The 21,061-nt window shown below is 36.2% G+C and overlaps 1 protein-coding gene across 2 annotated transcripts in view; it reads right to left on the bottom strand.

The window, feature by feature from the left end:
* Positions 1-21,061, bottom strand: part of ATRX (ATRX chromatin remodeler) — a 216,863-nt gene that overhangs the window by 96,031 nt on the left and 99,771 nt on the right. For both annotated transcript variants that reach the window (XM_069464119.1, XM_069464120.1), the window contains 5 exons: positions 20,665-20,889; positions 5,256-5,397; positions 3,832-3,941; positions 2,798-2,944; positions 2,464-2,641 (listed from right to left, as the gene is read on the bottom strand). In XM_069464119.1, coding sequence (XP_069320220.1) covers positions 2,464-2,641; positions 2,798-2,944; positions 3,832-3,941; positions 5,256-5,397; positions 20,665-20,889 — 802 coding nt within the window. The remainder of the gene's footprint in view (positions 1-2,463; positions 2,642-2,797; positions 2,945-3,831; positions 3,942-5,255; positions 5,398-20,664; positions 20,890-21,061) is intronic.

Genomic DNA, 21,061 nt, shown 5'->3' with positions numbered 1-21,061 from the left:
GGATGGGGGCATATCAGAAGGACACAGGAACTAAACTAAAAAGAGCTCCCTAAGGCCAAAGTGAAATAATTTGAGGAATAAAATAAATAACACAGTATTAAATTATAGTCTAACATATAAACTAAAAATAGATGAGTCTATATCGATATAAATCAATGACTGAATAAATAGGTGAGAATGATACATCTTTCTTAAAGAAAAAAATCCAAATATTATGTGTAGATACTGCCCACGTTAGGAGAGGCAGATTAATTTCTGCCCTCCTCCCATTAGAGTAGGCTCGTATTAGTGACTGGCTTCCAATGAACAGAGTAGGGACAGGTAAAAATAGCAACTCTATAGGAGAGAAACCTGGCAAACACTACCTTAACCAAGTGATGAAAGTTAATATCACCTGTGATGCCATGTGGATATCATGTACTCCCTGATACGTGACACAAAGGATACTTCACCTCTGGTATATTCTTTTAAAACCTATAACATCATTCTAATCACAAGAAAAACTATAAATTCAAATTAGTGAACACTCTACAGGATATCTACCTAGACAGTACTCCTCAAGACAGATGAGATAATGAAAAATAAAGAACATACCAAAAGACACTGCAGATGTGACAGGTAAATGCAACGTGGTACTCTGGATGGAAAAACTGGTGAAATCCAAACAAAGTGTGGAGTTTAGCTAATGATAACAAGCCAACGATGTTGTCAATTTCTTAGTTTTGACAAATGTACCATGGCAATGTAAGATGTCAACAGTGAGGGAACTGATCAGGCGTGGTGGCTCATGCCTGCAACCCTAGCATTTTGGGAGGCTGAGGTGGGAGGACCACTTGAGCTTAGGAGTTCGATACCAACCTGAGCAACAGCGAGACCTGGTCTCTACCAAAAATAGAAAAAAATTAGCTGGTGTGGTGGTGTGTGCCTGTATTCCCAGCTACTTGGGAGGCTGAGGCAGGAGGACCACTTGGGCCTAGGAGTTTGAGGTTGTGGTGAGCTGTGATGATGCCACTGCAATCTACCTGGGGCAACAGAGTGAGACTCCATCTCAAAAAAAAAAAAAATGAGTGAACTGGTTGCAGGTGCAGAGTACATGGGAACTTTCTATGCTATTTTTTCAACTTTTCTATAAACAGAAAATTATTCCAAAATAGGCTAGGTGCGGTGGCTCACACCTGTAATCCTAGTACTCTGGGAAGCCAAGGAGGGAGGATTGCTTGAGCTCAGGAGTTCGAGACCAGCCTGAGCAAGAGCGAGATCCTGTCTCTACCAAAAATAGAAAAATTAGCCAGGCATAGTGGCACATGCCTGTTGTCCCAGCTACTCAGGAGGCTGAAGTAGGATTACTTGAGCCTAGGAGTTTGAGGTTGCAGTGAGCTACGATGACGCTACTGCACTCTACCCAGGGTGACAGAGCAAGACTCTATCAAAAAAAGAAAAAAAGAAAAAAAATGAAAGGAAAGGAAAGGAAAGAAAAGGGAAAGGAGAACAAAAGAAAAGAAAGAAAATTATTCCAAAATAAAACATTTTCTAAAATGTCACTAAATGATAAAACATGGAAATGATAAAGGTATCCTTCATGTTAAGAGCTTTAATTTCTTTTTGTCTTCATTTCGTCATGAAAAAATAAGCACACTAAGAACCTAAAATTATTTTCAGTTGTTCCAAGGAAACCTTATAAAAACTCTGCTGCAATGATGCCAGTCACTAGCTTATAGTTCTCCAACAATAAACCAACCACGGGGTTTTTAGATACCTACTTTAATCGTAAGAAAAAGATAAACTTATTTTTAGGCCTTAACTTTACAACAGCAAAAAGTTACTTTGGTATAAAGCCTCAAGAGTGTCTTTAAGTAATATACGACAAGATAACATTTGAAGAAAAAATTTGTACACACAAATTAATAATCTTAAATTTTAAAAAAAAATTAGTTTTATAGATAGGACAACTTGTTGCTTTTACAAGTGGCAAATAAGAATCAAATATTTGGTTTTCACATCAGATTACTGCCATGTATGGATTGAAAGTATTGCAAATATTAACCATAATGATGGCCCTTAAAAGGATAAGAGATAAACAAGCAGCAATTCTTCTAATCACATGAAGTTGGAAAAAGACTTAAGAACTGTTTTCAGAGTATGGACAGAGCTCTTATCACCTAATATTCACAAAGTTGGAAGAATCTTCAATTATGACACAGGCATCTGATGCATTTTTAATTGTTTATAAGGTATCCCCTGAAAACCCCAAACACTTCTAGATTCGGTAAATAAATTCTGAACAGCTGGCAACATTAAAAGTGATTTTATCTTACCGAAATTTTAAAAAGGCAAAAACCTGAAGGATAAACAAAACAAAAGACCAGCTACTTAGTAGTTACCGAATTAGTATTTGTTAAATAAAATATAAACATATTTTTAATTCAATTTACTTCTTTATGTCAGTGCCTGTTAATATCTTACCGGGATCAACCAAAGCTTTGTTAAATATTTCTTTAAGTTTCCGACTCTTCACGTTCCTTCCTTGAGCAAGATTTCTGTACATCTCATAGCCTATGATCATAACACCACCATCTTCTTGCCACCTCTGCAGCATGTAGCTTCTCTCCTGTGGACGTTTCACAGTTGCTAATTCAGAGACCTTGGTGGGAAAATAAGGATTTTTAAAAGTAGATATTAAAAAATGTATGAGTACTAAATATTCCCATTGAAATACACATCATTGGTAATTGAAAATATTTTTTACCATATAAATTCCATATGATTATTTTAACAGAAAATATTTAAAATATGATACCTCAAGCTTCTCATCATCTTTTAATCCTTCTTGCCACTTCTCAAATTCATTCATCCAGTTCAAAGCAGTATTAAGAGGGCAAACCACTAAAGCTGTGCTGAAATCCAATTTGTCACACAAAAGAACTGTATGAAGAAAACTTACCACCTACAAAAAAAAGATTAAGTTGTCATCTTCATTTAAATGTCCACAAAAAATTAATAAATCAAGCAGTCTTGCATCCTAATAGCTTTGTTTTGCTTTAAACAATAAAAAAACCAACCAAAAAGTCATAATTTCCAAACGAGGCAAATTATAGGGAAAGAGATATCATAGTAAAATGAGAAAGTTTGACTAGATGATATATAACACCCTTCCAATGCTAAAATCTCCATGATTCTAAGATCAACATGAATGTTATGTCACCACACTAAAACACCTACTAAGTCCCTGGCCTCCACAGACTGTCCCTACAGCCTTTCAGAAAATACCACTGCCCATTTAGAAGAGAACTGTGTTATACAGAACTTTTCCATTTGAACATGTTCTGACTCACTGAATCTATGATAATTACCTTACGGTTTAAAACTACATATGTACTCACTAATCTAACATCTCTGGTACAACTCTGACCATTTAGAAATACAATTTTAACAGTGAAAAAAATTTTACTTTCTCATTCCTGTAGCATCATAGACAGTCAAAGGTTATCAAATTGATTTCCCACCTCAGTCTTTGCAGTTTTTCTTGGCCATACCTGTAACCCCCACTGCCTCACTTCATTAAGATCTCTACTGAAATATCACCTCCTACAAGATGCCTTCCCTAACTCAGTATCTTCCCTTAACACTTATTTTCTGAAAGTACATATTTCGTATTTTATTTGATTAGCAGCTCTCTCCTCCACTAGAATATAAGCTTCTTGAAGAGAGATCCTGTTATTCTTGTTCAATGCTTTATCTTCAGCTCCTACAACTGTGCCTAAAACATAGTAGAATCCAACATATATTAATATATGCACAAAACAGGATACCTTCATATTCTTTAGTTCTTACCTGTAAAGTCTTACCAAGGCCCATGCAGTGAGCAAGAATGCATCCTGAACCTGGAGATTTCTTTGTTTTCTTCACAGACTCACAGCAGCAATCCCACATAAACTGAACACCTAAAAATGACAGCTTCATTAAATTAAATTTAAAGGTCCAAGTTAAAAACCTTCCTTTATAAAGACATCACAAACAACCAAAACTTCTAAGAAATAGTGTTTAAAGACACAGAACTTGGCCGGGCTTGGTGGCTCACGCCTGTACCCCTAGCACTCTGGGAGGCCAAGGCCCGCGGATCGTTTGAGCTCAGGAGTTTGAGACCAGCCTGAGCAAGAGAGAGACCCCGTCTCAACTAAAAAATAGAAAGAAATTATATGGACAGCTAAAAATACATATAGAAAAAATTAGCCTGGCATGGTGGCGCATGCCTGTAGTCCCAGCTACTTGGGAGGCTGAGGCAGGAGGATTGCTTGAGCCCAGGAGTCTGAGGTTGCTGTGAGCTAGGCTGACGCCATGGCACTCTAGCCCAGGCAACAGAGTGAGACTCTGCCTCAAAAAAAAAAAAAAAAAATTTAAGAAAAAAAATTAAAAAATAAAAAAATAAAAACACAGAACTAAAAAATGTCTTAAATGTAAATAGGGTGATTTTTCTGGTAAGGTAAACTAGAAATAAGTGAACACAAACACACAACAGGGTGAGTTTCCTTCATTCTCCTTATCTAAGCTATCAAAGCAGACATTCTGTATTCCCTGGCATGGGTCAAAGAGATACAAGAATACTCTAAAATAGAAACTTTATCTGAAGAGGGAACTAGCTTCCTATCAAATATACCTTCAAGTTTATTTAATCAACAAGGGAAAAAAACCCAGAAGATAATTTATCATTTCTCCCTTTATTCAAGAGTAAAGACTGAGCCAGACAGGAGGCTGGCCACCTAAGAAGTAGGAACCATAGAACTTCCCTTATGAATTAATTCACATAAATGCTCAAAACTGACTTACTGATTCTACTCCAGCAAAGCAGAGAGTAGGGACAGTTTGGTGTCTTTCTAATAGCAGTGTAGGAATATTATTTAAAAACACCTAAAAATGTAGAAAGAGTATTTCCTAAAGAAGGCTTTTAGCTAACTGTACTTCTTCCTACTCCCTGCCTTCCCTTAGCCAATTACTGCAGACTAGGTAAAATCAACCTGTAATATATACCCGTTTGTAAATAGCACTTCCTTCCCCTTTTATAACACTCACTGTGTTTGCAATCACCCCATTTTGTTTTTCCTCATTTGTTTATAAGTTTCGTAAGGGCAGAGGGATTGTGTATTTTTGCTCACCAATGTACCTCCAGTGCTTAGCAGAATACGAGCACACATTCTGCCTCATACCCAACTACAGGTAAAATTTAACTAAAAATTATTGATCATCTAATAGTTTCTTACCATCTACTTGATGGGGTTTCAATTTGATAACCATATTTCTATGAACCTGCACTAAAGGTTCTTTGGTTTCTTCGTCTTCATCCAAAACCAACTTGGTTGTTATTGGACATTTGGTGGGTGAAGCATCTTCAATTTCTATCACCTATAAGAAAGGGAGTTGTTGATAGTTAAGTTCATAAGAATCTTTGAAGCAACGGTCAGTCTTACCAAGGGAGACTTTCCAAAATATAGACACATTTACTACCACACCACACATCCAATATGTTGGTTCAATAAAGCCAGGATAGATCACAGGTTTACATCAATATCAAAATCAAAAACCTCCACAGGACTTTAAATCACTATGCTAATGCCAGTAATTTAGCTCAATGGTTCTCACCCTGGATATCTCAACACATATGTGTTAGGTAGAGTTGTGAAAAAAGAAGTGCTAAAAACTAATCTGTGCAACCACCATTAAAATTTGAATAGACCTGCAGCTCCCAACCAGGGATAGTTCTACTCTTCTAGAGGACAACTGAAAACGTGCAAGATCATCTATGGTTGTCACCATTGGTGACATTTGGTATTTAAGGTAGGAGAAAGGGAAGATAAATATAAAACGTAATATAATGTGAAAGAAAGTCTCAAACAAGAACTGTCCAACTTATGATGTCAACATGAATCCTACTGAAAAACACTGTGAATGTTGTGAAAGGGAAAAAACATTTAGAAACACTGGTTTCAGAACCACAAGCTCAAAAAGCATGACAGGAACGTAAAATACCTTCTAATTGCAAAAGGAAAACAATTATGGAGAGTTCCTTGTCGAAAAGAAAACTTAATGAGACACACATACACGGCCACAAGTATGTGTATGTCTATATATTTTTTTGCTGTATTATCCTAATTTCCATCTATTACATATCATACTCAATAACTGTATGAGGTAGGTACAAGTATTACTATTTTACAGCTAAAAAACCCTGAGGCATAGAGAAGCAACTTGCACAAGGTGATACAACTATTAACTATTAACTTTCCTCTGTAACACTAAGATTATACCCAGAGAGCTGGCCTCCACAGTCAATGCTCTTAACCAATATAAAATACTACTTTAATACAAGAAACAGACAGGGAGGGGAAACATGGCAGACAAGAAGCAACACGCGTGCCTCTCTCAAGGAGAGGAAAAGTTGCAGGTGGATGCCTACATATGGACAGGCCTTCTTGGAAAAAGCATTTTAAAACACCAGAGAAGTGGGAGGACAAAGTGAAGGAGAAGGTGACACAGCAATTCATTCTTCAAGAGTGGAAGGGGATTTGAGCAGCAAAAGCATCACAGATGCTACCTGAGAAGCCCTGCAGGGACTGCCTCTGCGGGACCCGGGGAAGGGGGAAATCCCTGGCAGCCTCAGTTGCAGCCCCAACTGCAGCCCCGACCCTAAGACCCGCCCCCACAATGCCAACAGCCCCACACAGCTCCAGCTCCATGGTTCCCTGCTGCTCTCCGACCATGCAGCCTCACCCACACAGCTCCAGCCCTGCCTTGAAGACGTAGCTCTGGCTCCCGCTGCCTGGCCCCCACCCCCATCCCCTACTTTGCCCTCTGAGGCTCTAACACTATTACCAGGTCCTGCAGCTCTGCCTGAGGTTCCTCCACTGCTGAAGAGACTGTGGCTCCACCCTTGAGGCTCCAGTGCTGCCACCAGGCCCCTAGACCCAGCTCCAAATCTCTCTGCTGCTATCCAGCCCCATGACCCTGCCCTCAAGGATCCCACTTGCCACTGCGTTGTGATCCAACACTCAGTGGTGGACTTGCCAGCCTCAAGCCGACATCACACCTGGACCCAGTTCAAGCAAACGTCTACAGCCTGGACACCCGTGATCACTGCCTTGATAGCCTCGCCCAGCTGCCACTGTCACGTCCATGGAGAGACCCAGGCAGAGCAATCCCCAGCAACACCAGACTCAATGGAGGACTCGCCCAGCCCCCAACTCGAGCTTCCAACAGTGGCCTGGGGGACAAGCCACCACACCCCATGAAGCTCATCCAGAACTGACTTGAACTGTCATAATCACAGGGGACAGGACAAAAACAAACAGCTGCATTACAGGCTCTCAGTGTGTCCATCCCTCCCCTGCCAGGTTAATCGTCCAAAGTAAGACACAAAAGCACCATCTGGGGACCTCTCCTTCTTCTAAGTAGGAGACTTCCCAGCAAAGAAGAACAGGTGCACTGCAAACCTATCAGACCTGAGCTGGGAGAAGAGGATTCAGATGAGAAGAAACCAGAAAAAGAACTCTGGCAACATGAAAAACAATATAGTTTGACACCGCCAAGGGATCACAATGGATCCACAGCAATGGACTCCAAACAAAAGGAAATTGTTGAAATGTCACAAATAGAACTGAGAATACAAATGACAAATAAGATGAATGGAAGTGAAAAGAAAGTTTAAAACCAACACAAAGAAGTGAAAAATATATTTCAGGACATCAATGAAAACAATGAGAAAGTCATCAGAGAGCTAGGTAACATAAGAAAGAATCTAAAAGTACTTAAAGAAATAAGAGTCATTTGTGGAATTTCAAAATACGGCAGAAAGCTTCAACAACAGGCTAAACCAAGGAGAAGAAAGAATCTCAGAGCTTGAAGACAAAGCTCGTGAACTAGCAGTCACTCAAAGATATAGAAAAGAAAAGAAAAAATAATGAACAATCACTCAGAGAAATATGGGACTATGTCAAACGAAATAATATATGAATTATAGGTATCCCTGAGGGAGAACAAGAAAAAGCAAAAATCATACAAAATCTATTTGAGAGAATTATTGAGGAAAATTTCCCTGGTATTGCCAGAGAGGCAGATATCCAGACACAAGTCAGTCTTCAAATACTGAGAAGAATCATATCAAATAGGACATCCCTAAGATACGTGGTCATCAACCTGGCCAAAGTCAAACGAAGGAGAAAATTCTACAAGCAGTAAGACAAAAGCAATAAATAACCTACAAGGGAACACCCATCAGGCTAACAGCAGACCTCTCAGCAGAGACCTTATGAGCCAGAAGGGATTAGGGCCCCATTTTTAGTGATCATAAACAGAACAACTGCCACCCCAAAATTTTATACCCTGCAAAAATAAGTTGCCTAAATGATGGAGAAATAAAGACTTGTGCAGACATACAAACACTGAGGAAATTTGTCACTACCAGAGTGCCCTACAGGAAATATTCAGAACTGCATTATGCATGGAACAGCACAATAGATACCCATCAGTGTAAAAACAATCAAAAATTAAAGAACACAGCTCTTAAAAAACAACAGCACAAGAGGGAAAACAAAACAATAAGGTATCACCCAACATAATGAAGAGAACAATATCCTACATATGAATACTAACATTCAACGTGAAGTCTGAAAGCCCCAGTTAAAAGACATAGACTGGCTGAATGAATGAAAAAATGCAACCAAAGTATCTGCTGTATCCACAAAACACATCTAACCCAAAAGGACTCACAGAGAATCAAGGTGAAGGGATGGAAAAAAATATTCTATGCAAATGCAAAACAAAAGCGAGCAGGTACAGCCATTCTCATATCAGATAAAACAGACTTTAAATAAACAACAGTTTTTAGAAAAGGATGGTCATTATAATGGTAAAGGGAGTAATTTTAACAAGTAAATGTAACAATCCTAAATATATATGCAAATAACACAGGAGCTCCCAGATTCATAAAGCAAATTCTACTAGATCTAAGCAAAGAGATAAACCGTAGCATCCTAATTTCCAGGGACTTCTATACCCCACTGACAGAACTGGACAGATCACTGAAGCATAAAATCAATACAGAAACACTGGACTTAAATTGGACTTTAGAACAAATGAATCTAACAGACATTTACCTAACATTCTCCCCAAAATCTGCTGAATATACATTCTTCTCATCAGCACACAGAAATTTTCCAAGACTGATCATATCTTAGGTGACAAAACATGTCTCAGCAAATTCAAAAAAATCGAAATCATACCATGAATCTTCTCAGACCACAGTGGAATAAAACTAGAAATCAATTCCAAGAGAAATACTCAAATCTACACAAAGTTATGGAAATTAACCTGCTTAACAATCCTTGGGTCAATGATGAAATTAAGATGGAAATCAAAAGACTGCTCAAACTCAACAACAAAGAGGACACAAGCTATCAGAATCTATAGGATACAGTACAAGCAGTCACAAGGGGAAAATTCATAGCCTTAAATGCCTACATAAAGAAGACAGAAAGATCAAAAATTAACACCCTAATGTCACATCTCAAGGAACTAGAAAGAGAACAGCAAACCAAACCCAAAGCTACTGGGAGAAAAGAAATAACATGCCAGGCGTTGTGGCTCATGCCTGTAATCCTATCTTTCTGAGAGGCCAAAGTGGGAGGATCACTTGAGGCCATGAGTTCAAGACCAGCCTGATCAAGAACAAGACCACTTCTCTACAAAATTAGAAAAAATAGCTGGCTGTGGTGGCACACGCCTGTAGTCCCAGCTACTCAGGAGGCTGAAGCAAGAGGATCACATGAGCCCAGGAGTTTAAGGTTGTAGAGAGCTATGATGATGCCACTGCACCCTAGTCTGGGGGGGCGGAGCCAAGGCCTTGTCTCAAGAAAACAAAAAACAAAAAAATCAAATAACAAAGCTCAGAGCAGAACTAAATAAAATGGAAAACAAAAAAATAATACAAAGGATCAATGAAAGAAAAACTTGGTTCTTTGAAAAGATAAACAAAATCGGACGTCTACCTAGTTTGACCAGAAATTGAAAAGAAAGGATCCAAATAGGCTCAATCAGAAATGAAAAAGGAGATATCACAACTGATACCACAGAAATAGAAAATATCATCCATAAATACTATGAAAATTTCTACACACTTAAACTAGAAAATGTAGAGGAAATGGATAAATTCCTGGAAACACACAACCTCCTAAGATTCAAATTAGGAAGAAATAGAAATCTTAAACAGACCAATAACTAGAAGTGAGAATAAAGCAGTAATGAAAAATTTCCCAACAAAATAAAAACCCCAGACCAGATGGATTCACAGCCAAATTCTACTGGATTCACAGTGAACTTCTACCAGGCCTACAAAGAAGAAGTAGAACCTATCCTACAGAAATTATTCCATAACATTGAGAAGGAGGGAATCCTCCCTAACCCATTCAATGAAGCCAGTTTCACCTTGACATCAAAGCCACAAAAGGACACAACAAATAAAACTACAGATTGATACCCCTTATGTAGATAGATACAAAAATCCTCAACAAAATACAAGCAAACTGAATTCAACATCACATCAAAAAGATAATTCATCATGATAAAGAGAGTTTCATCGCAAGGTTGCAAGGATAGTGCAATATATGTGATTCACCACATAAACAGAAGCAAAGACAAAGACCATATAATCATTTCAATAGATGTAGAAAAAGCATTCAATAAAATCCAGCACCTTTCATGATAAAAACCATCAACAAACTAGGCACAGACAGAACACAGCTCAAAATTATAAAAGCCATATATGAGAAACCTGTACCCAACATCATACTGAATGGGGAAAAGTTGAAAGCATTTCCTGTAAGAACTGGAACAAGACAAAGGAGCCCACTGTCACCATTTCTAGTCAACATAGCACTGGAAGTCCAAGCCAGAGCACTGAGGCAAGAGAAAGAAATAAATGGTATCCAAATTGGGAAAGAGGAGTTCAAACTATCACTTTTCACTGATGATATGATCTTGTATCTAGAAAATCCCAAAAACTCTATCAAAGACTCCTAGAATTGATAAATAAATTCAGCAAAGTCTCAGGTTGCAAAATCAATGTATACAAATCAGTGGCAGCTCTACATACTAATAACAGTGAAGTTGAGAGTCAAATCAAAGAGTCAATATCATTCACAATAACTAAAAAGAAAAGAAAATACTTAGGAATATACTCAACCAAGGAGGTGAAAAATCTCTACAAGGAGAACTACAAAACGCTGATGAAAGAAATCACAGATAACACAAACAAATGGAAAAACATCTCATGTTCATGGATTGGTAGAATCAACATTGTTAAAATATCCATGCTGTCCAAAGTGACTTACAGATTCAATGCAATCCCCATCAAAATACCAACATCGTATTTCACAGATCTAGAAAAAATAATTCTATGCTTCGTTGAGAACCAGAAAAGAGCTCAAATAGGCAAAGCAATCTTAAGTAAAAAGACCAAACTGGAGGCATCACATTACCAGACTTCAAATTATACTACAAGGCTACAGTAACCAAAATAGCATGGGACTGGTATAAATGTAGAGACACAGACCAATGGAACAGAATGAAGAACCCGGATATGAAACCATCTATCCACAACCAACTGATCTTCGACAAAGCAGACAACAACATACACTGGGGAAAGTAAGCTCTACTCAATAAAAGGTGCTGGGAAAACTGGATAGCCACATGCAGAAAAATAAAACAGGACCACTATCTCTTGCCATAAACAGAAATTAATTCCAGATGGATGAAAGACTTAAATGTAAGGCATGAAACCATAAAAATTGTAGAAGAAAACATAGGAAAAACTCTTCTAGACATTGGCCTAGGCAAAGAATTTATGAAGAAGGCCCCAAAGGCAAATACAGCAACAACAAAAATAAATAAATAGGGTTCGATTAAATTAAAAAGCTTCTGCACAACAGAGGAAACAATCAACAGAGTGAATAGACAACCTACAGAATGGGAGAAAACATTTGCAAACTATACATCCGATAAAGGGCTAATACCCAGAATCTACAACGAGCTCAAACAAATCAGCAAGGAAAAATCAAACCCCATTAAAAAGCGGGCAAAAGACACAAACAGAAGTTTTTCAAGAGAAGGTAAACAAATGGCCAAGAAACATATGAAGAAATGCTCAACATCATTAATCACCAGGGAAATGTAAATTACAACCACAATGAGAAATCACTTTACCCTTGCCAGAATGGCCATTATTAAACAGTCCGAAAACAATAGATGCTGGTGTGCATGCAGAGAGAAAGGAATGTTTATACACTGTTGGTGGGACTGCAAATTAGTACAACCTCTATGGAAAACGGTATGGAGATTCTTCAAAGAAATAATTGTAGACTTACCATTTGACCCAGCAATCCCACTACTGGGTATTTACCCCAAAGGAAAAGAAGTCATTTTATTAAAAAGATTCCTGCACTCAAATGTTTTATCACAGCACAATTCACAATTACAAAGATGTGGACTCAAACTACATGCTCCTGACTTCATGAGTGGCTTAAGAAAATGTGGGGGGTGTGTGTGTGTTTGTGTGTGTGTGTGTGTGTGTGTGTGTGTACCATGGAGTACCACTCAGCCATAACAGGGAATGAAATAATGTCTTTTGCAGCAACTTGGATGGAACCGGAGACCATCATCCTAAGTGAAGTATCTCAGGAATGGAAAAACAAACACCATATGTACTGTCTAATAATTGGGAGCTAATCAATGTGCACACAGGAGCACATAGAGTTTTATGCAAAGGTCAGTGGAAATCAAGAAGAAGGGGGAGGTAAAAACCTACCTATCTGGTACAATGAACACTATTTGGCTCATGGGCACATCAAAAGCCCCGATCTAAGCATTATAAAAGGTATCAATATAACAAAAACATTTGTACCCCCTTAATATTTTGAAACTAAAACAGAATTGCTTATATAAACATTTTATGTTTCCATGAAAAGAAAGACTCATGATTCTAAAATTATAAACATTATGACATTTAAGGAATAAAATTTTAACCATTGTTTTTTGATTTACAATTTTAACTAGGAACAAATGGATTTCTTAATGTTCAATGTAGATATTTTCAAACATACACAAAAGTAGACAGAATAATGAATACTATTGCCCATCACTCAGTTTAAAAAGTATCAACTTATGGCCAGTTTTCTTTCACTGATAGCCTCTCACCCATTCTCCAACTCTCCAGATCCCACAAATTATTTTGAAGTAAACACAAGAAAATATGTAATTTCACCTGTAAATGTTTGTAAATGTCTCTTTAACAGGACACTCTCTCTTTTTAAAACCATAACCAAAGGACCACTGTATCATCTAAAATATTACAAATAAGTCACAGATTTAGATACCGTACTTACATCAAATTGTATATGATATGCAAATCAAGATTAACACTGGGAAACAATGTGGTGAAGTGGAACTAGCATAAGCTATTTAGAGCCAAATTCCATTTCATCAAACTACCTAAACTCTTAGCTTCAGTGTCTGAATATGCAAACTGGGAAAGATTATCAATACCCCTCACAGAGATACTGTGGAAATTAAATAAGGCAATGTATGCAAAGTACCTGGCATAAGCTAAGTATTCACTAAATTATTATTGTGTCCTAGCTTGGATATGTACCAGTTTCATATCACTAACGCAAAGCCCTTAGATAAAAATGGAAAATTCCCTAAATGTTTTATACAGTTTGCAAGGTGTGGTAGGCAGAATCCTAAAATGTACCCCCCCCCCCAAGATTCCCACCCTCTGGTATAAACACCCTGTATAATTCCTTTCCGTTGAATGTGGTTGAAACCTATAAATATGATGGGATATCATTCCCATAATTGGGCTACTAAGTAGTTGACTCTGACTTAATGAAAAGGGAAATTCTCTTAGGTGAGCCTGGAATAATCAAAGTGAGTCCTTTTAAGACTGAAATGCTCTCCTGATCTCAAAGATGAAGCAAAATGCCATGTGGTTGACAGAAGCCTCTAGTAGCTAAGGATCTAAGTGTTACAACTGCAATGAACTGAATTCTGCCAGCAAGTGAGCTGGAAAGGTATACAATCTTAGATGAAAGCACAACCCTGGTTAACACCTTAATTTTAGCTTGGTGAGACATTAAGCAGAGGACTCAGGAGAACCACATTCAGCTAAGCCATTCCCAACTTCCTGACCTACACAACTGTAAGATATTAAATTTGTCTTAACAGGTTAGGTGTATGGTAAATATTTAATGCAGCAATAGAAAACTAATACACAAGGCTTTAATTAAGATTTTGGAACCATACATTAATCACTGACTTGATGATATTTTTGTTATTAAAGGCTGTCTTCGGGGCCGGGCGCGGTGGCTCACGCCTGTAATCCTAGCACTCTGGGAGGCCGAGGCGGGTGGATCGCTCAAGGTCAGGAGTTCGAGACCAGCCTGAGCAAGAGCGAGACCCCGTCTCTACTAAAAATAGAAAAAAATTATATGGACAACTAAAAATATATATATAGAAAAAATTAGCCGGGCATAGTGGCGCATGCCTGTAGTCCCAGCTACTCGGGAGGCTGAGGCAGGAGGATCGCTTGAGCCCAGGAGTCTGAGGTTGCTGTGAGCTAGGCTGACGCCACGGCACTCACTCTAGCCTGGGCAACAGAGTGAGACTCTGTCTCAAAAAAAAAAAAAAAAAAAGGCTGTCTTCGGGATTGGGGATTAGTGAACTTCATCCTGAATGTAGGAGATAACTCATAAAGAAATCATCTCCTTATTAATGACTAATTAGATTTGTCTGTTCACTCAGGCTATAGTATAAGGAAAATTTACATAACTAATAATAGAAGGAAATGAAATGTAAGAACAACTTAGGACAAATGATCGATTAAACTGTAGTAAAAATAAAGACAGGAAATGTATCCTACATCTGAATTGAAGGGTAAAAAAAGAAAAAAAAAACATCATTTGACCAACACATTAAAAGCTTGAGCCCACCTTCTGCTTCCAGTCATGATGGTTTTTTAGGGACCAGATTTACTCTCCTGTTGTAATCAGTTAGAAAGTAGGCAAAATATTTGAAAAAAATATTTTCAGACATTGGATTAGAGGCACCAACAGGATCTTAACCCCTGAGAATAGGAAAACCAACAAGGAGAGCCCTATATCCTCCCTGAATTGGTGCCTAAAGGTACATTCCAGAATCAGGGAAAGAGGGATGGATCCCAAGCAAAGCACTGGAGGTGTGCTAAGTTGAGGAAAAAAAGGTCAGGCTGAGATGGTTGGAAGTTGTGAGGCAGAACTGCAAAGAAAAAAAGAACTAACAAAAGACCTCTAGAAATCAAGATAGGATTCACTGTGAGTCATAGCTGAATATTAAAATGCACATATGAGGAGTGAAACTCTGCAAGGCCAGGCAAAGAATGACCGAGAAGCTGTGAGCTAAACAGTTCCCAGTCATCATACAGCACTGGGAAGCATTCAATTTTAGACAAAGCAAAGTGGAGTGTCTTCATGTATAACTCAGGGAATTCAGTAGAGAATTCTTAGCAGTGGGGAAAAATAATTCATAAATTAAAGGGTACTTAAGATGCCCATTAACCAAGCTTCAAAATTACACTAAATTAAAAGTGACTTAAATGCCTGCCAAAACAATGCCAAGCACTCTCTAATATAACAACATATAGCCACTCAACAAATATCTAATTTATAATGTCCACTTTTTAATAAAACATTACTAGAATTAAGAGGAAAATATGAACAATAATGAAGGGAAAAAATACTCAACAAAAATGGACAAAGAAGTGACAGAGATAATGAAATTGGCAGATAAGCACAGTAAATAGTTGTTAATAAATGTTCAAATATTGAAAAGAAAACATGAACAGAAACAGAAATAGGAGATATAAAAAAATCAAACAGAATCCCTAAAGATGAAAATTACAGTACACTGCAATTCACTGAATGGGATTAATAACATAATAGTGCAGAAGAAAAGATCAACAATACTGAAGACAAAGCAAGAGAAAGTATACAAAATGAAATAGACAGTAGACTTTATCTGCAAATTACTATGTACATGTAATCTTGCCTGTCTGAGGGATATCTGAAGGACTGATATAAGGGCTCTAATCATTGCTTCACCTAACTCAGAACTCGGGCAGAAAACATAGCTAGCACTGCTAAAAAAAAAAAAAGAAAAGAAAAAGAAAAAAAGTTGCAAGGTGATTACAGACACACAGATGCCCGGGGCAAGACATTATAGGTGGATGCATACATACACCATCTAAGGCCCAGAAGAGAAGCTGGGGAAGAGACAGTTTGGAATTTAGGACATTCAAAAGCAGCCAAGTATAAAGGATAATTCAGAAAGCCACGTCTACACCCAGGCAAGATACATGTTCAATAAAGACCTAAGAAGACCTTAAGTTTTTCCCTCAGGCTGATCTTCAAATTCAGTGCAAGCCTACTTAAGGATTGAAAGAATGCCCCAGCACAATCAATCTACAAAGACCAGGAGAAACATAAATATTTCTCTCAAAACATTAGTTGAACATGAATGAAAGGGACAGAGACTTTAGTGATGATATACAGCAAGGAACACTCTGACAAAAATAATGTGAGGGAGTCTTAAAACTATAGGTCTACTACTATAAATATACATTTTAAAACCCCTTGAAAAGGGAGAAAACTTCTTATACAGAGTTACAAAGTTATAATAGTCAAATGCCCAATCTGCAATTTAAAAAAGTTATCATAAAGCATACAACAAAACAGGAAAACATGGCCCATAACAGAAACTATCCCTGAGAAAGACCAGACTACACACTTTATATTAATAAGATAAGGACTTCAATGCAATTGTCTTAAATATGCTAAAAGAACTAAAATAAACCATGAGCCAAAAAAACTAAAGGAAATAATGAAAACAATATATGCACAAAATGAGAGGATAAACAAAAAGGTAGAAATTTTAAAAAGGAACTAAACAAAAATAATGGAACCAAAAAGTACAATAACTAAAATTAAAAATTCAACAGAAAATCAATAGCAGATTTGAGCGGGCAGAAGAATCAGCAAATATGAAGATGTTAACTGAAATCATAAAAGCGAAGAAAGAAAGAAACCTGAGGGAATCCATCAAGCAGACTACCTTATTTATTATAAGAGTCCTAGAAAAAGAAAAGAAAAATAGTCAAAGATGATTTGAGGAAATAATGGCTGAAATATCCCCAAATTTGAGAAGAGACCTAAATCTGCAAATCCAGAAAGCTCAATGAACTCAAAGTAGGATAAACTCAAATACACACGGACCAAGACATATTATACTGTGGAAGGCCAAAGATAAAAAGAGAATGTTGAAAGCAGCAAGAGAGAAAGAACTCATCACACACACAGTATCAGCTGATTTCTCATCAGAAACTTAGAGGCGAGAAGACAGTGGGATAATATATTTAAAAGTATTGAACAAAAAATATTAGCTGACAATTCTATATCCGGCAAAATTATCCTTCAAAATGAGGGAGAAATTAAAACACCTCTAAGCTGAGGGAATTTGTTAAAACTAGACCTGCCCTACAAAAAGGCTTGATAAAGGGAAGCCTTCAGGTTGAAAGGATGCTAGAAGTAACTCAAAGCCATATGAAGAAATAAAGATTGCCAGAAAAGATACATACAGGAGAAAATATAAAACCCAGCATCATTGTAATTTTGGTTTATAACTCCACTTTTTATTTTCTATAGTATTTAAAAGACAAAAGCATAAAATATAATTATAAATGTTACTGTACATAAAAGATATAAAAATATAATTTATGACATCAATAATACACAGTTACCACATAATATAAAGACGAAAGGAGCTGTGTAAGAATACAGTTTTTGTATGTGATTGAAATTAAGTTGACATCAATTCAAATAAGATTGTTATAACTTCAGGATATTATATGTAATTCCCCCTGTAACCATAAAAATATCTATAGAATATACACAAAAGAAAGTGAGATGACAATCAAAATTTGTCACTGCAAAAAAATCAACTAAACACAAAAGAAAGTAGTAGCAGAAGAAATGAACAAAAAAAGGAGTTAAGACATACAGAAAACAAAAATGGCAGAAGTAAATCCTTACTTATCAGTACTTACATCAAATATAAATGAATTAAACTTCTAAATCAAAAGGCATAGATTGATAAAATAGATAAAAAACATGATCCAAATATTGGCTACCTATAAAAAACTCACTTTAGATCTAAAGACACAAATAGGTTGAAAATGAAAGAATGGTAAAAGACATTCCATGTAAATAACAACCAAAAGAGAGCTGGGATAACTATATAAACATCAGACAAAATAAATTTTTAAGTCAAAAACTGTTACAAGAGACAAATAGGACATTATGTATTCATAAAAGAGCCAACTTATCAAGAAAATATAATTATGAACATATATAAAACAAAAAGAGCTCTAAAATGTATGAAGGAAACACTGACAGAAATGAAAAAAGAAATAGTTCTACAATAATAGTTGGAGACTTGAATACCCCAATATCAATAATACATAGAATAAACAAAGATCAATACGGAAATATAGGACTTGAATAACACTATAAACCAATTGGACCTAACAGATATGTAAAGAACATTCCCACTCAACAATGGCAGCATACACATTTTGTCAAAGGTACATTCTCAAGGACATACCATATGATAGGATAAAAATCAAGTCTCAATAAATATAAAATGACTAAAATCATACAAAATATCTTTTCCAATCAAAATGGAATGAAACTAGAAATCCATAACAGAAGATGACTGAAAAAAAACACAAATATGTGGAAAGTAAACAACACACTCTTAAACTACTAATGAGTCAAGAGATCACAAGGGATATCAGAAAATATGTTGAGAAAAATGAAAATAAAAAACACAGAATACAAAATATATGGGATGCAGTAAAAACAACACTAAGAAGGAGATTTATAGTGGTAAATGCATACATTAGAAAAGAAGATCACAATCAAAAATCTAAGTTTACATCTTAAGGAACTAAAAAAAAAAAACCCAAACTAAACCCTAGATAGAGAACAGAAGGGAAATATAAAACAACAATATATAAAAGGACTAATATACCATAACCAAACAAGGTTTATTCTAGGAATGCAACACTGATTTTCTAGGTCACTCCAACAGATGCATTAAAAAACATTTGAAGAAATTCAGCATCCATTTATAATTTAAAAACGGAAGTAATTGACAGACTAGAAAGTAATTAACAAAATGTTTTTTCTTTACATACAATATGAATGTACATGTAAACATCCTAAAGAATTTGCCAAAAACACTACTAGAACTATTAAGTAAATTTAGCAAGGTCTTAGGACACAATGTCATTATACCAAAATTATTTGAAATTGCATTTCCTGTAACATCAAACAAAGTGATAAATTTAACAAAATATGTACTAGACCTATACAATGAAAATTATAAGACACTGCAAAGAAAAATGAAAGGAGATCTAAATAGAGAGGTACACTGTATTCATGCAACAGGAGAGAAAACATTGTTAAGATGTCACTTCTGATCAACCGACCTAAAGATCCAACACAATCCCAATAAAAGTTCCACAAGGACTTTTGTAAAAATCAAAAACATAATACTAAAATTTATATGGAAATGCAAAGAACTGAGAATAGCCAAAATAATTCTGAAAAAGTGGAACAAAGTTGGAGGAGTTAAATCACAAAAAAAAGAGACAATCAGACTTAAAGTACCCCTTAGTGAGACTGAATCAATCTAAGTCTGATCAGGCCTCTAGATCCTACCACCAGTTTTCAGGAAATACAGGCAACAATGAAACTACACCACAGGGATACAAACAGCAAAACTCTGAGTACAGGAAATTCTACACAAATAATCTGGTTTCTAAAACAACTGAATTGTAAGAATGGGAGAAAAAACAGAAAGAACAAAAGGAAAACTATAGATTAAAATGGATAAAAGATACAGCATTCAAATGCAACAGAATATGTACCCGGACCTTGTCAGACTCCTGATTCACACCAACTGTTTTAAGAAACCACTACTATGTTTCTGAGGAAATAAGGGAATTATGTGTAATAATAGTACTGTAGTAATGTTTAAATGGTCCTTATCTTCTAACAATATATTCTCAACTATTTATAGATGGAATATGATTTCTGGGATTTCTTTCAAAATAGTTTGAAGGTAAGGGAATAGACGAAACAAAACTAGCCCTATGTTAGCAACTGTTGAAGTTAGGTTAACAGATACAGGGAGGTTTATTATACTATTCTTTCTACTTGTTATTTAAAATATTTTATAATATAAAGTTCATTAAATAACTGAAATCTTTTATGGATTTAAGAAATAATTTTGAAACACTTTTCTAACCCAAATACACCACAATCATTTTGGTGATGAAAGGATCTCAACTCTTTCCATGTACTTAATTAAATTAATATAGCCTAAACAAGGTGTTTTAAGTTGCATAGAATACTGCCAATAGGAAAATGCAACTGTAACTAGAAATCTGTGCTCTACTCTTGCAATACTGAAATATATCTGTGAAAGTTATATCTCAAATTTTAAAAATAATAGAAATAATCTGGTTACCTCTCTCAATTTTTCTCGCTCACGCTCCCTCTCAGCAATACGTTTTCGCCTCTCTTCCTCTTCCTTAAGAGCATTTTGTGTCTCTGTTCTTAGTTTGTCATCTTTAAGAATCTTTCGAATTTTTTTTCTGCCTTTTCCAGGAGACTTGGAATCATCATTTTCATCTTCTTCCTCCTCTTCCTCCTCCTCCTCCTCTTCTTTTTCTTCTTCTTCTTCAGAATTACTCTAGAAAATTTAAATAATTACAGGTAAACAGTATAAAGTTGTTTAATTTATCCATTTCATATTTCACTAACATACCAAGAAAAGGTGGAAGAAAACATCCTCAAAACCTTTAGAATTATTTACCAATAAAGAATAGTGTTAAACCACCCAATTAAAGATGGGCTACAGATTG

This window comes from Eulemur rufifrons, chromosome 30 (assembly GCF_041146395.1).
Source record: "Eulemur rufifrons isolate Redbay chromosome 30, OSU_ERuf_1, whole genome shotgun sequence".
In the NCBI taxonomy this organism is placed as follows: Eukaryota; Metazoa; Chordata; class Mammalia; order Primates; family Lemuridae; genus Eulemur; species Eulemur rufifrons.
Note: the sequence above shows the minus strand (reverse complement) of the source record. Positions and strands in the feature narration are given on the sequence as shown.